We start from the raw sequence: 16,757 nt of genomic DNA, 5'->3' as shown, positions 1-16,757 counted from the left end.
TTCTTGTATTGATGTAATTTTTCATAACCATTTATATTGAAAACTACGTGGCTAACGTTATTATCTTTTTATCCCTACTTTTATTCACTGAATTTACATATATACCCTTCTCTAGGTCATATACTCGAGGTTATTTCCGTCCAAATGCAATTAAAAAATATCACTTCTTTTAATTTTTAATTTCCTTTAATTGCTTTTTGCTAAGCATTAGCTGTTAAAATGCACTGAACAGCTCAGGGGCGGAGCCAAGATTTCAATTCGACGGGGCAAAAATATATCTAAGAATAAATTTTAAAAGTTTGAGTTGGGGCATTATAAAGGAAATAAAAATTACTCCATGAAATAATACTACATGAAATATATTGAGGAGGGACAAATACCCCTTATCCCCTCCTAGTAGATCCGCCCCTGAACCTCTATTATTAATCACATGTTAATATGCACTAATCACATGTTAATATGCATATGTTAATATGCACTAATCACATGTTAATATGCACAAGAAACTGAGATATTTCATTGTTAAAATAGTTTATTGTAACTCACATTATTTTAGCATATGATTATAGAATTATATCAAATGAGTCATATAACCTCATATAATAAGTAAATTAATATTCAATATGTCAATTAATCTGAGGTGATTAGTGTTACAAAATGTTACTATTGTATTTGGAATTTATTAATTTATTAAGTTTTGGGGTCCATTACTTTGTGGCTGCTTGTTTCCTCAACCTTATACAGAATATTCCTAGTATGAACCATTAACAGAAATACTATTCATCCATGTTTCCCCGTCAACTCCTTTGTTTCATTCATAAATATATCAATATGATTTTAACTTCAAATATAATCGATTGAGCTATACTAGTAAAGCTCCATATATAAATAATATTTTTAAAAGGGTATGTTGCCATAAAAATCATTAAGTTTAGTTAATTCCGATCATTCTCGTAATTTTTTTAAAAAAAGTGCATTATATTTTTGGTACCTATACTTTGGAATGAAATCAAGTGTGATACTCAAGTTTTAAAAATATCACCACAGTCCTTAGACATTGTTTTAATATTATCGGAGGGACTTTTGTACTTTTTAAACTCTTTTTATCCAAAATAATCCCGAGTGTTTATTAAGTGACATTTTAGTCTATTTCTGATGAGAAAAAGTGCCACCATTTCCCATTTTGAATTTGCAGATAAATAGAAAAAAAAATTGTGTGCAATAAATCAATCCTATAATATCAAGATACTTTAATCTACTTCAAATTTTATTTCAAAAATTCAAAATATATTTAAATAAAAAAATTATTTGAATTTATTTCACGAACAATAGACAAAAATGTTCTACTAGGGTTGGATGGTATTTTGGACCCAAAAATATACTCCCTCCGTCCTACAATAGGAGTCCTATTTGATTATGACACGAGTTTTAATTAAGAAATGTAAAGAATAGTGAGTTGAATACGTTAGTGGAATATGAGTTTCACACACACACACACACACACACACATATATATATATATATATATATATATATATATATATATATATATATATATATATATATATATATATATATATATATAGGGTTTTGATCTATGCAAAACTAGATTTAAATACAGAAACGCAGAACAATATCATAATTAGGTCACTTTTAGGTCATAATTAGGTAATTTTTAGGTCATGCTAACAAAGCATGACCTAAAACGATCTTAGCATGACATTAAACCCAAATATTATAATATGACCTAAAATTGCTTAATTATGACCTTCCGTGTTTTTGGTTAATTATTGACCATTAGATCATCTAATCCTAGGGCCAAGATTTGGTCTGTATTTCTGGATTTAAACACATACTTATTTTGATCATCTCCCTATATATATATATATATATATATATATAGATGTATTCATATCCTTTTTCTATATTTTGTTCTATTGTCCTTCTTAATCCCGACCATTCAATTTCAAGATCTTATGGCCCAAAATAATGCCTCATGAATTTAATTAAATTGTTTAAAAAAATCGAAAAGGTTAAAATTGGGATACACAAATTAGTTTGTTATGGTAACTTCCCTAATTATCTCTATCAAAGATCTCAGCGGTTATTCTCCATGATTTCACGCTACAATCTTTTTTCTCTTCCTAAACTTTCAGCGTCACTTCTCCATTGAAGACATTCTCCAAACAACAAAACTAGTTTGCCTCATCTCCTAACCAAGCACAAAAACCAAACGCCAATCTGCAACGGGAAAATCCAAACGAATCCACTCCCTCCTTCCACCAACTAGCAAAGAGTCATCTTCCCAAATACATTGATCTGAGAAGACGTGAAAGAAAACAGAGTGGGGATTCATTCATGTCATGAAAGAATCCATCAATATCTTCCAGAAAAATCGAGAACAGGCTGTGATCCTCTGCATTGCATATCTCTTCAACCTCGACCTTCATTCTCCGAGCCCCTTTAAACAATTTTGATGAGTAATTTAACATTGGCAGTGTTTGGTTGTGTCATACAATTTTGATGAGTAGTTTATACAATTTTCATGTATTCCCCAAGGGTTTAGCAATCCTTGGGGCTAGGGTATAGTATGTTGTAAATAACAAAAACCGTCGCCAAAGTCCACGAGTTTCAGTCATTCATCTAGGGTTTAGATATCATCTCGGCTAGGGAGTAGTTTTAACTGATAAACATAATGTACATATATTACTCTGTAATGGTTTTTTTACTCATTAATGGACGATTTATGATCTGTAATGTATATGTTTGCTGAGCCGTTTTTTTGTGATTGGCCGTGTTTGATTGTTCGGCGCACGTTTCACGTATTCCCCAAGGGTTTAGCAATCCTTGGGGCTAGAGTGTTGTATGTAGTAAGTAACAAAACCGTCGCCAATGTCCACGAGTTTCAGTCATTCATCTAGGGTTTAGATATCATCTCAGGTAGGGAGTAGTTTTAATTGATAAACATAATGTTAGGGCTGGCAATTTTTGACACGACACGATAACACGACACGAACCGGCACGAAAATAATGGGTTTGGGTCAGAGCTTATTGGGTTCGTGTCCTTATCGGGTCGACCCGTTAAGGACACGAAAATTTCGTGTCGTGTCCGTGTCGGGTTCGTGTTATCCGTTAACAATACGTGTCCGTGTCGTGTTCGTGTCGTGTTCGTGTTATCCGTTAACAAATAATATTTTAATATTATTAATTCTTATTATTTTTATTTTTAATAGGTTTAACCGTTATCAGGTCGTGTTGTTATCGAGTCGTTATCGTGTCATCTCATGTACGTGTTGTTATCGTGTCGTGTTGACTTGAATTGGTTCGTGTCGTTAATGGGTTCGTGTCATGTTCGTGTCGTGTTCGTGTCTGAGGGTTTCGTGTCGTGTTCGTGTTCGTGTTTGAGGTTTTCTTAACGGGTCGTGTTCGTGTTTGTTGTTATCGTGTTCGTGTCGTTATCGTGTCGACACGATAACGACCCGACACGCACGATTTGCCACCCCTACATAATGTACATATATTACCCTGTAATGGTTTTTTTGACTCAGTAATGGACGATTTATGATTTGTAATGTATATGTTTGTTGAGCAGTCTATATTAAGATTGGCCGTGTTTGATTGTTCGTCGCAGGTTTCATGTATTCCCCAAGGGTTTAGCAATTCTTGGGGCTAGGGTGTAGTATGTATTACGTAACAAAACCGTCGCCAAAGTCCACGAGTTTCAGTCATTCATCTAGGGTTTAGATATCATCTTGGCTAGAGAGTAGTTTTTACAGATACACATAATGTACATACATTACTCTATAATGGCTTTTTTATTTTCAGTAATGGACGATTTTTGAGCTGTAATGTAAATATTTGCTGAGCAGTTTATATTAAGATTGGCCGTGTTTGATTCGTCGGCGCACGTTTCACGTATTCCCCAAGGGTTTAGCAATCCTTGGGGCTAGAGTGTAGTATGTATTACGTAACAAAACCTTCGCCAAAGTCCACGAGTTTCAGCCATTCATCTAGGTTTTGATATCATATCGGCTAGGGAATAGTTTTTACTGATACACATAATGTACATATATTACTCTATAATGGTTGTTTTAGTTTCAGTAATGAACGATTTTTTATTTGTAATGTATATGTTTGCCGAGCCGTTTTTTTGCGCTTTTATACAGTGGTGGTTGTACCTGAATGTTCTCTAGAATTAAAGCCAGTCGTCGGTCAGAAATTCCAATCACTAGCTTTCTATATAGGGGAGACGTACATTATTACTCTACACAATTTATTAAACTGTATAGGGGAGACGTACCACCTAACTTACTCTACACAATTTATTCGAGTGTAGTTCATTATTACACACATTCTGTACATTATACATAATAAAATTGCATTATTAAACTGTTAACGTACATTACTATTCACAAGGACTTAACTTACTGTACATTATTAATCCTGTACAGTTCATTAATAAGCACATTCTGTACATTTTTCGGTTAATTACGTCCATTATACAATTTCTATTCATTTTGTTGTACATTAATATTAAAACTCAGTTAACTTGTTCTACATTATTTTCTTCCCTTTTTGCACTATTAAGCAGTAACGTGACATTATTCGGTACTTTACATCCATTATATGTTTTGTGTTAATGACATCATTCACTAGTACCAAAATATGATTCTGTTTGCAAGAAGTTCAGCACACTAGATATTGTTCAAAACAGACCAAGCCACAAGTCGGCTATTTTCCCTTCCAACATGAGTTATTAAAAACATCATCCACAACAAGTCGGTTATGTATCCCGGAATCTCCTTTATGTTGAAATGGGGGACAGCTCTGAAACCCAGTTCATGAACGGCTTCCTTCTGCTGTGGAGATAGGCTTTTTAAACAGTTCAGGAACTCGGTTGGGGTCCGTCGACAGTAGAGATGGTCGACTTTCTTCCCCATCGGCTTCCTTTTCTCTGCATCTTCATCAGAGGTACTCGTCTCAGCCCTTTGATCAGTCAATCTCTCCCTGAACTTTTGCGCAATCGCAATTGGAAGAACATCATCCACCGCTTCGTCAATCTCCAACCTAGGCTGCTTCGCTGCTGTCCAAAAATCAATAATGTATCGCATTAATATTATATAATGCACACTACTAATTGTATAATGTATAAAAGGAAGCAATTAATGCACGAATAAATATAACATTATCTCAACCATTGACCTTTTACGAAACCGATTGATGTAACTTAAAACAAAAAACATAATGTACACTACTCCCTACAATAATGTACACATGCGAGCAAATAATGCACAAATAAATATAACATTCACTCAATTGCATGCATTTTATGAAACCGATTGATGTAACTTCAAACAAAAAACATAATGTACACCAATCCCCACAATAATGTACAAATACCCCTTTCGTCATGCTAGATCTGTGAGACGAACCAAAAATCAAAACCCAATAAAATTTCCTCTACAAAATCGCCCAATACACAATTGTAAACCGGTAATTAACTACAAACTTCAATAATTGATAGAACCCAAACAAAAATGCACACGATTTCATGATTTACGGAAAAGATCGACCAAAACGTCTGTGAAAACTGTGATATTGTTTGGGAGAAAACAGTGAATCGTCGACTAGGTGGTGTTTTGACGGTGCAAATCAGCGATTAAAAGAGGGTATTACCCAAAAATTGAAACTTTTAAGCCCTACCTTATTGTCGACTAGAAATTGATGGTCGCACGCGAAGGGAGTGAGGTTTCTACTCTGAAACGGCGCTGGAGGTTGATATAACGGCGAAAATCGACGCTTTTGTTGATTTCCGGTGGCTTGTAGTGGCGGCTAGGGTTTGGAAATTGGGGGAATTAGGGGAGACGATTTTCAGTCGTGGAATGAGGGTGAGACTGTTGGAGTGATAGAGAGAGTCAGTACATGGAAGGTCTTTGAAAAATCCAGCTGAAATCGCGGTCCTTCCGTTTTGAGCGGTTGTTGATTCACTGCTGTTTTACTATTTTACCCATATAATGCACAAATTAGGCCTAATAATGCAACACGGGATCATTTATCAAGTTGTCATCCGGTCCATCCATCCATCTAATCTAACGGTCCTAGTTAAGTAATAGGAGATTAATGTACCCATATATATATATATATATATATATATATATATATATATATATATATATATATATATATATATATATATGGGGTGTGATAAAATACAAACTCTCTAAAATACAAACTATACAAACTTTAATCATACTCACTTAATACAATTAATCAACGGTTAATATAAGAGATTTTTCTAATGTCAACATTTTGACATCGAAAAATCAGAATTTGGACACCCCCGTCGACAGAATTTGTACACTCCGTACATCCCCCCGGTGACATAATTTGTACATTCTGTTGACATCGACCCCCGGTGACAGAATTTGTACAGTCCGTTGACAGAATTTGTACACTCCGGTGACAGAATTTGTACACTCCGGTGACATAGTTTGTATAGTTTGTATTTTAGAGAGTTTGTATTTGATCACACCTATATATATATTAGTTTTATAATAAAATGTGAGTAGAATAAGTTGGTGGAATGTGAGATCTACTTACCATTTATGGTAAAAGTGAAATGTGAGTATGTGACTCTTAATTGTGGACGGAAGGAGTACAAAAAAGCGCAAAAGTTGCTTCAGTGATATTAAAACAAAGTCTATGGATATATGGTGATATTTTAAAAGTTTGAGTACCTCGTTTAATATCAATCCAAAGTTTAGGTACCAAAAATGTGTAGTTCACTTGTAGTCAATTAATATATCATAACTTTGACATTTTCTCAATTATCTTTTGATTTACATTAGGAGATAAATTCTGTATAATTTGAAACAAAAATACTTTAGTTTAATATTAGTGTTCTGTATTTTTCATACTAAAGTTAATATTTTTTGTGAGTTGTACACAAATTTGCAAAAAAAAAAAAACACTAATTTTGACTTCCAAACTATACATAATTAATTATTGTTCTCCAAATCTAAAGTAGCAGGTCAACTGAGAAAAATAGCACTTCTTCGAATTCATAATAAAGGTCACATTTGAGTGATGACACATAATTTTAGAATATAGTGCTTGTTTTGTGTGTTAAGTAGAAAAAGAAAAATATTTTGATAGAGAACTTTTTCCCGAAAAAAAAAAGAAAATATGACACTTTGGTAGGAAAACTAAAAATAAAATTATGACATTTACTTTATGAAAAAATAAGTATCAAAATTATGATATAATTGACTTCTTTTAAAAGTAACATCATTAACTAAAATTTAATCAAATTTAATAATTTTTCTAGTCATTTAACAATTTTAAAATATCTAATGAACTCTCTAGTAGGTTATTTTATGTTAGAATAAAGCTGCGGGATAAAATAAATATTTTTTTCGCAAAAAGTTAAAGACTAGTTAAATTAGTTAAAATTGGCGTAATAATATATACTGTGTAGGATGGACCGAAATACATAAATATAATTTTTAAATTTAAATATACTAGTAGTTAAGATTGAATACATTATTCTTCCACTACATGTTATAGATGCCAAGATGGCATCATTGAAATAAAATGTTTCTTTCATACTTATGTTGTTTGCCTATGCTTTTATTAGTTTGATTAAGTTAATCATGAAAACAAAAATGAGATATTCAAACTTAAAGGTGACGAGTGGGCTAGACTGGGCCAGGCTAGGGCCCAGTGAGTTCCGATGACATTTAGGCCAAGCCTGACCTAGGCCAATATCTGTAACGGTCGAAGGTGGGCCTAGTTTTTGGTATACAAAATGGGCCAAGCCCGAGTCGGCCCCAGATGGTATGTGGGTTGGGCTGGGTTGGGCTGAGCTGAGTCCGAACTTGAGTCAAGATTCGAGAAGTATAAATGTTCGATTTATTGTCCTAATTAAAAGTTATACTGAATAGTATAGTACTATAATGAACCATAAATATATATTCCCGCAAAATACGGAATCAACATCATACAATTTTATATACTCTCACAAAATTTGTGTATTACTCCCTCCGCCCGCCAGTAGAAATCTCATTTTTGGCCGTATGAATTTTAAGAAATATTAAGAAAAATGGGTGAAAAAAATTAGTGGAATATGAGTTTGTATATATTAGTTTTAAATGAAATGTGAGTGGAATGAGTTACTGGAATGTGAGACTCTATTGTCATTTATGGTAAAAATGAACCGGGACTCATATTCGCGGACGGACTAAAATGGAAAAATAGGACTCCTATCTACGGACATAGGGAGTATATATTTACGCACGCATATATACGCGAATAAATGTAATTAATCCCACAAAATCAGGAATCATGATATACTATAATTATGGAATTAATATTGATAGAGATAAATCAATTAATAACTAATATCTATAATTACGCAACACAATTGGAATTTTGAGAAGAAAAAACTGATATGGAGACATGGAACGTGAATGAAAGGATGGTGCCCAAATTTCCCATTATCACCAGAACACCTCACTATTGCGCGACGTTAGAGACTCGTCAGACTGAACAAGTACACAAAGAGGTTGATCACGTTTGATCTCTTGGGTTTCTCTGGTCCTCGGCTTGTTCCATTGTTGGCTCTTTGCGACATGTCTTCGCTCGTTTCTTTCTTGCTCAGGTGGCTGCTCTTTGCTCTTTCTCCTTCTCGTTTGGACTTTTGTTGGGCTTAGCTCATTTTTGTCTTGGCTTTGGTTGTTTTTCTAGGTTTTTGTTGATGCTTTTGTCTTGCTGTGTTGTGTTTGACTTTGTTTTGAATTCCAAACTCTCTTGTTGCATCTCGCTTCTTTCATAGGGTTTGAGCACTTTGTCTTTTGTTATAAAAAAATCTATATAATTATGCAAATCAATTAACAATGAATATCTATAATTATGAAAATTAAATACTTAACTATGGAAATCAAATTTGTTATTTTGAGTTTTAATTTAGAGTGCCAATACTACATAATAAAATAATTTATAAAAGATTTAGATTAATAGAAAATATTGATTGTGTTTATATGGTTTGATGTATTTTAAGGCTGTGTTTGGTATTCTGACAGGTTAGATGACCTGTAGTTAGTTAATTATACATATTGCACTATTCCCTCATGTCAAAATTATCCGCAGCAAATCGAGATGTTAAAAATTGGGGTGGAACAGTGGTTTTTGGACGGAACGGAGCTCTATCTGAGTCCGTTATGGGTTTCCTAATTTTGTACCAAACGAAGAGAAGAGCATAGATAAAATGGCTTAACCATGCTCCTAGCTACTACCAAACAAGCCTAAGAAAAAGAAATACAGATATTTCTATCTTTTTCATTAGATAGATAAATTTTATTTATGTTATTATAGAAATTTTATTAAATAAATCTTTTCAAATTTGATTTGTTTAGTTAGATAACTATCTATTTATCTAATCGAAAGATTTAAAATGTAACTCATAGCACATAATTTATCTGTTTTAATAATCTATCCATCTAAAGAGAGAAATTTATGATAAAACATTAAAATATCTATCTAATGACATAAGAAGGATCTCAATTTCCGAAACGAATACGGAAAAGCCATCAGCTTCGAAACCACGCATATATATACTGTATACACATAGCTATCCCTCGTTCTGGATAATATTTAACTGATCAATTCCAAGGTACAGTTCGCAATTTCTATGGCGTTCGATTTTTTTTTTTGGTATTAGCGCTTAGGGTTTCGTTTTCGCAAATCCTTTTCTTGTTTCCGGTTACTCGTATGCTGTGGATTATGTTTGTTTCTTTTGCCCCAATTTAAGTTCATATGTGTGCTGGAAGGAAGAATCGATTTGGATTTGTTCCACCCTACTCTTCATGTTATTGAGAACGTAGATTGAACGACGCCGCTCTATCTAGGGTTTCTGCAATTCGATTTCCTGCGGTTTGATTTTGTGATTATATTTTTTTTTCTAGGGTTCTAATTTTATTTTTTGTTTGCGTAGGGAAGGTTTTAATGTTTCATGTATGGTCAATTAATTTTTTTCGTTTAAATTTTATGAGTTGCAGATGATTTACACTGTATTATGCCCTCTCTGAAATTATGTATGAATTCGTAGAATTCTGAAAATAAGAAATATGATTCGGAAATTACTTGTTTTGGGATCCTCTTGCACTTCATGATTTATGCATTCAGTTCACCGAATTGAGTATATGGATGTTGTTTTATTTGATAATATTTGCTCTTGGTAGTAAGCCATTGTGTCCAGCTTTGATAAACGGAATTCTGTTGAACTTTTTTGGAAAACTATAACTACTTATCCCGTTATCCGAATTAGCACTTTGCTATCTATCTTTTTTTTGTCATAATGACCTTCCAAACTCTGTAATTATTTAGGAACACTATTGAAAACTGTGTTTTCTGCCCAATATTTTCTCAAGAGTCAGAAATTTGTTTCTGTAAACATATTTTTCTAGTGGAATTGAATGGTAATTCAGCATAAATTTACCCTGCTTATGCACCAATTGTAGCAGATTGAAGAAAAAGAAACTTACAGTTTGGATGATAAATTTTAATGCCTCTTTATATTTCGCAACTAAGATGCGCGTTCTGCTATAGCCTACTGCATGATCCAGTTATAGACGTTAGACAACTGAATGTATGCAGTGGTATCATGATTTGCAGTATTTATTAAAGAAATGCTGTTGGAATGCCTTTGTATAGTGGATACTTTTATTATATTGCGCACACACTAAACTATTGGAATGATTGTTAGAGCATCCACAACCGTGCTCTTGCCAGCGGCACGGTTGTGGGCCCGGGCGGTACTATTCATTCCTGCTCTCTGGCAAGAGCACAACACCCACAACTGTGCTCTTCCGCAAGGACGAGCACAATTAATTTAAAATTCAATTAAACAATAACATTTCCATAATATTAAAATTCATTTAAAAACCACAATAAATATTACAAATGACAAATAAAATTAAACATTACATAATTAAAATCCTAAAAATGAAAAATTACATAATTAAAATCCTAAAAATTAAAAATTACATAATTAAAATCCTAAAAATTAAAAAAACCACTACTCGTTGCCGAATTTCGCCCACATGTGGTTGATTAGGTCTTCTTGTAGTTGATTGTGGATTCGAGTATCGCGCATTGTGTGTCTTGTCTCGATCCTCTGGCCAACCGTCGTATGCTCGCCACGGCGTGGGGGAGACCTCGCTGTTGAGCTTCCGGCTTCGTCCTCGTCGTAGAAGCTAGCCGCCCTCGGCCCTTCGTCGGCTATAATCATGTTGTGTAATATAATACACGTGAACATGATGTCGGCGATATTATTCACGTACCACAGCCGAGCCGGGGCCTTCATAATGTTGAATCGAGCTTGAAGGACCCCAAAGGCTCTTTCGACGTCCTTCCGCGCTGACTCTTGACGCTGCGCAAAAAGAACCCGTCTCGGGTCGTGCGGGTTGTGGAGCGTCTTCACGAACGTCGACCACCTTGGGTAGATACCATCGGCGAGATAGTAACCCATGCGGTATGTATTTCCGTTGATGGTGAAGTCGATCGCCGGTGCTACACCATTCATCACATCATTGAAGAGTGGTGAAGAATAGAGCACGTTCAAGTCGTTGTTGGATCCGGCAACGCCGAAATATGCATGCCAAATCCATAGGCGATAGTCGGCGACCGCCTCAAGGATAAGTGTTGGGCCGCCGCCTTTGTGACCGCTTAAGTGTTGCCCCCTCCAAGCAGTCGGGTAATTCTTCCTCCTCCAATGCATGCAGTCAATGCTGCCAAGCATTCCGGGAAAGCCATGGACTGATTCGTGAAGACGAAGCAACCGTTGGCAATCATCGGTGGTGGGTGCCCGAAGGAATTCATCCCCAAAAGCAGAACGAACGCCCTCGCAAAAATTCTTTAAACAAAGGATTCCAGTGGACTCACCGATATGCAAATACTCGTCGAAGATGTCGGCCGTTTGCCCAGTAGCGAGTTGTCGGATGGAACACGTACACTTCTGCAACGCCGTGATACTTTGCCGGCCGGCTGCATCTACACCTGTTTGAAAGTATTCAACACGTGCGGACAATGTGTTGACAATTCGCATGAACAAGCGCTTTGACATGCGAAAACGGCGCCTGAAATAATCTGCCGGAAACCACGGATGGTCGGCAAAGTAGTCGGCAACGAGCCTTTCGTGGGCTCCCTCCCGGTCACGATGGATGTAGCGGCGATTTGATCTAGTGCGTTGAGGAGGATGAGCGGGGGTATTCGCCGCGACATATGCTTCGTAAGCGGCACGATGTTGTTCGTAGTATTCTTGTTCTTCGCGCTCCGCTTCCGCCATGAGATGAGTAAAATCCATTTGTTGTTTTGAGTGAAGGTTGAATGTGTTGATAGTTTGTATAAGAATTATGAATGAGAGATGAATTGATGTGATAAATGAGTGATGAGTGTGTGTATTTATAGATGATTTTGGGAAAAAAAAATAAAAAAAAAATCAAAAAATTCAGAAAAAACGGGGAAAAAATGGCCATATTTTTGGGATTTGGAAAATATTTTTTTTTATTTTTTAGCATTATTTATAATTAAATACCGATTTTTTTTAAAAAAAAAGTTTGAATGCAACGGCTACGCCGTTGCCCAATCCCGTGCCGCCACGTGTGCGTCCGCTGGCACGGACGTGCTCGATACATCGAGCAGCGCCGTGCCAGCGGCGCGGACGGCGGTGGCGACGGATGCCACCGCTGCGCATGCTCTTAATCAATCGTAGCATTGATACGTTGAGGACTTATTCTGTTGTATAGCTGCCATGTATGTCTAATTGGTCTAGCAACTGAACCATATTCTCCAGATGTTTATTCCTTGAGCAGAAGTTTAACATATGGTTATCATTCTATCTTGGATGCAGTTCATACAATCAACTGCATTCATACTATCAACTGAATTATGGGTAAGAGGAAGTCTAGTGCGAAGCCACCCCCAAGGAAGAGGATGGACAAACTCGACACTGTCTTCAGCTGTCCCTTCTGTAACCATGGCACCAGTGTGGAATGTCGCATGTGAGCGTTTTCTCTTTCAAGTTCTTCTATTGTCATGTTATGTCATTATAAGAAACCATATATTTATATAAATATATTTGTGTAAGATGTGCCAAGTATGCATAATACTATCTGATAGAATAATGGACTAATGATAAAGTTTCAATTTTATGTTGTTTTCTTGCGAATGAAGAAGTCTTGTTACTTGTTGAACATGACCCTTTCAGTTGACTCTGTCAATCTTGTATGCATTTGGTTTTTGGGATTTATGTTGTAGATGAGATGATCTTGTATTCCTACTGTAATAGCTACTAGCCTAGGCGTTGATTCTTTAGTCTCACTTGTTCTGTTTCCGGAGTAGTTTATTTCTTTTATTCTTCACCGACACACATGCCAAATGCTATACCATCTTTCTGTGTCAGTGATATGAAAAACCTGATTGGCGAGGCTTCTTGCCGGATTTGTGAAGAGAGCTTCAGCACCACCATAACAGGTTTACATTTTGCCCCTCTCGCTGAGAAGTTTGGTTAGCTCTGCGTTCATGTTTATTTTCTGCAAACTTACTTAACCCGGTCTTACTTTTATGCAGCTCTAACAGAGGCCATTGACATGTGAGTTAATCAAGAAAGCATTTTATGTACTCTTTCGAGCAATTTTTACTCCAGTTTGATCACTGTCAAGTTGTTCCGTGTTGTGCAGATACAGCGAATGGATTGACGAGTGCGAACGCGTCAACACTGTGGAAGACGAAGATGATGGATAGTTTCTCCTGACTTCAGTTTGTTTGGGACGTTCTTAGCTAATCTTATATGTGCCTGAAGTCAATTGGGAGCTTTTAATGGTGGAGTCTGCTGTATCGTAGACACTATATCTATTGTGCGCATAGTTTGCAGAAGTGATGCCACCTAATATTAATATCATGTTTTTAATTTGTACCAAAATAAATATAACCCAATAGTTTACTATGTGATCGAAAAATGACGCTGTGCTTAGAAAATCAAAATGAAAATCTCGAATTTTGACCTTAGTCATTTTATGCTATATACAAATAATTCATCAATTTAAAATATGATTATGTTCAATTAGGTGCTCAATAAAAAAAGGAATGCACGCACGCATGCAATTATTAATAATTTACTTTTAGTGATGGGTCATACCAATAATCCTTTAAACTTGATAAATCTAATTGTCATTTGTCAAATTGATAAAGAGCGGAGCTCCGTGCAGCAGGAGCGGCGAACCGTGGTGAACAGTGGCGGGGTGAGAGAGAGAGGAGGCGTCATCGTCTTTGGCTTGACTGTTTACTGACGAACGGTGAAGGTCAGTAGTACCGGTGACTGTGCTACAAATTGGAGGTGGAGAGAGAGGGCATCAGCCGAGCGAATGAGGCAAGATGGGGAGGAGGGCGGTGATCTCGCCTGGTTAAAAAAACAGAATTGAGAAATAATAAGAAAAAAAATTAAGGCGGGTAGTTTGGTCAATTGATAAATGTTGGGAGGGAAATAATAAGAAAAAAGAAAGATTTTTTTAATAAAAAACAAAAATCCATTATTTCGAAAAATTTGCATTTATCGAACCCATATTCTAAAAGGTTATCGAATTTAATCCTAAATCTCGAAAGGCCAACGAATTGAGACACATATTCCAAAATCTCTCAGTTTTGACAAGTTTAAATGCTTTATAGTTTTCGTCCCTCCCCCTAGGGTTGGACGATTTTTCATTTTGTCTTAGAACTGGAATTATGTCTTTTTTCCTAGTCGAATGTCCATTTGGTTTTGATAAGTTTAGCCCACACAAAGATTATAGCATGAGTTTGAGTGATTGAGTACGGAGAACTTCACGTGGGGACGTAGCAAGCAGTCGACGGTTTTTTAGAGAATCAGTTCGATAATTTAAATCGTAGGAATTCTTGAATTAAGATTAATTCCTTGAGTATAAATTATACGTGTTCTAACATGCAATTATGTATTTAAAATGTGAATCAATTAATCTCATAATCGATCAAGTAGACTTGTTCCTCTAGTTGTTCCTCTAGTTTATTAGTATATGCATATCTTCCGTTGTAAAAGCCTACAAAGGTCACCAAAGCCCTAACATCTATCATCACTAAGTTTTAAGGCGGTGAACAGTGGCGGCGTGAGAGAGAGAGAGGAGGCGTCATCGTCTTTGGCTTGACTGTTTACTGACGGAAGGTGAAGGTCAGTAGTACCGGTGATTGCGCTACAAATTGGAGGTGGGGAGAGAGGGCAGCAGCCGAGCGAATGAGGCAAGATGGGGAGGAGGGCGGTGATCTCGCCTGATTAATTATATGGTGTTATCTGTATATCTAACAGTAAGAAAAAAGAATTGAGAAATAATAAGAAAAAAATTAAGGCGGGTAGTTTAGTCAATTGATAAATGTTGGGAGGAAAATAATAAGGAAAAAAATAATTAATTAAAAACAAAAAACTCTTATTTTGAAAAATTCGCATTCTTCAAACCCATATTCTAAAAGGTTGAGACACATATTCCAAAATCTCTCAGTTTTGACAAGTTTAAATGCTTTATAGTTTTCGTCCCTCACCCCCTAGGGTTGGATGATTTTTCAGTCCGTCTTAGAACTGGAATCATGTCTTTTTTCCTAGTCGAATGTCCTTTTGGTTTTCATAAGTTTAGCCCACACAAAGATTATAGCATGAGTTTGAGTGATTGAGTACGGAGAACTTCACGTGGGGACGTAGCAAGCAATCGACGGTTTTTTGGAGAATCAGTTCGATAATTCTAAATCGTAGGAATTCTTGAATTAAGATTAATTCCTTGAGTATAAATTATACGTGTTCTAGCATGCAATTATGTATTTAACATGTGAATCAATTAATCTCATAATCGATCAAGTAGACTTGTTCTTCTAGTTTATTTGTATATGCATATCTTGTGTTGTAAAAGCCTACAAAGGCCACCAAAACCCTAACATCTATCATCACTAAGTTTTAAATGAAAGAAACTATATTTACTCATGCTAAATGAAAGAAACTACATTTTTCCCCCTTGTTTTACATCTTCTCCCTTTATGTCGACAAATATTAAGGCCACCCGCAACGCGTCACGCAGGTGGCCCGTGTTTCGTTCCGCAGTGACGGAACCGGGGCGGGACGTGTTGCAGTGTCTCGTCCCGTCACCAACCCGTCCCCAGCCCGTCACGCAACCCGTCCCGCCGCGACGAAACGCGGGACGGCTCGCCACGCGCCGAGGCGACGTGACGCGCTCCCAGGCCATGCGTGACGCCCACTCGCCGTCCCGCGAGTGGGCATCGTCACGCTGACGCAATAATTCATTTTTTAAAATTCGGATTAAATAAAAATAATAATAAATAAATGTTAAACGGTAATATTACCGTTAATAGAGCCGTTTTTCCTTTTTTCCTTTTTTTTATTTTTTTTACTCTATAAATACTCCTATATCATCCTCATTTCACACACAACTAAACATCTATTCTTCCCAATTCATCTCCATTTTCTCTCCAATTTTCATCTAACATCTCATCAAAAATTGTCCGGCGACGGAAACTACGGCGGTGGCGGCTCCGGCGCATGGGATCTCAACGCGTTCGGCGACCGGGGGAGCATGTACAACACATTGGGTGGTTCCGGTTCGTTGACGCCGGGCACCCATGGTTCGTCGACGCCGGGGGTTACCAACCACCCAAATTTGATGTTGATGCATACGCCCGTCCCTCCGCCC

General features: G+C 36.4%; 1 protein-coding gene across 2 annotated transcripts; it reads left to right on the top strand.

The window, feature by feature from the left end:
* The first annotated feature begins 9,513 nt into the window (after window positions 1-9,513).
* LOC121809636 (transcription elongation factor 1 homolog) lies at window positions 9,514-14,064 on the top strand. Of its 2 annotated transcripts, none has more exons than XM_042210361.1 (5): window positions 9,514-9,670; window positions 12,908-13,058; window positions 13,460-13,530; window positions 13,627-13,648; window positions 13,737-14,064. In XM_042210361.1, the coding sequence occupies exons 2-5, from the start codon at window positions 12,946-12,948 to the stop codon at window positions 13,798-13,800; spliced, it is 270 nt and encodes an 89-aa protein (XP_042066295.1). In that variant the 5' UTR covers window positions 9,514-9,670; window positions 12,908-12,945; the 3' UTR covers window positions 13,801-14,064. The 2 variants fall into 2 exon arrangements, with proteins under 2 accessions (XP_042066295.1, XP_042066296.1); XM_042210362.1 differs by lacking the exon at window positions 9,514-9,670 and adding an exon at window positions 9,708-9,930.
* Window positions 14,065-16,757: the final 2,693 nt, after the last annotated feature.

This window comes from Salvia splendens, chromosome 6 (assembly GCF_004379255.2).
Source record: "Salvia splendens isolate huo1 chromosome 6, SspV2, whole genome shotgun sequence".
Lineage (NCBI taxonomy): Eukaryota > Viridiplantae > Streptophyta > Magnoliopsida > Lamiales > Lamiaceae > Salvia > Salvia splendens.
The sequence above is the reverse complement of the archived record's forward strand: the minus strand, read 5'-3'. Positions and strand labels throughout refer to the sequence as shown.

What these genes read in the sequence shown, in the direction of transcription:
- LOC121809636 (XM_042210361.1), top strand. Translation starts at nt 12,946, where the DNA reads ATGGGTAAGAGGAAGTCTAGTGCGAAGCCACCCCCAAGGAAGAGGATG. An exon ending in CTTCAGCACCACCATAACAG is followed by an intron (nt 13,531 to 13,626) that starts GTTTACATTTTG and finishes ACTTTTATGCAG; the next exon opens with CTCTAACAGAGGCCATTGAC. An exon ending in CTAACAGAGGCCATTGACAT is followed by an intron (nt 13,649 to 13,736) that starts GTGAGTTAATCA and finishes CGTGTTGTGCAG; the next exon opens with ATACAGCGAATGGATTGACG.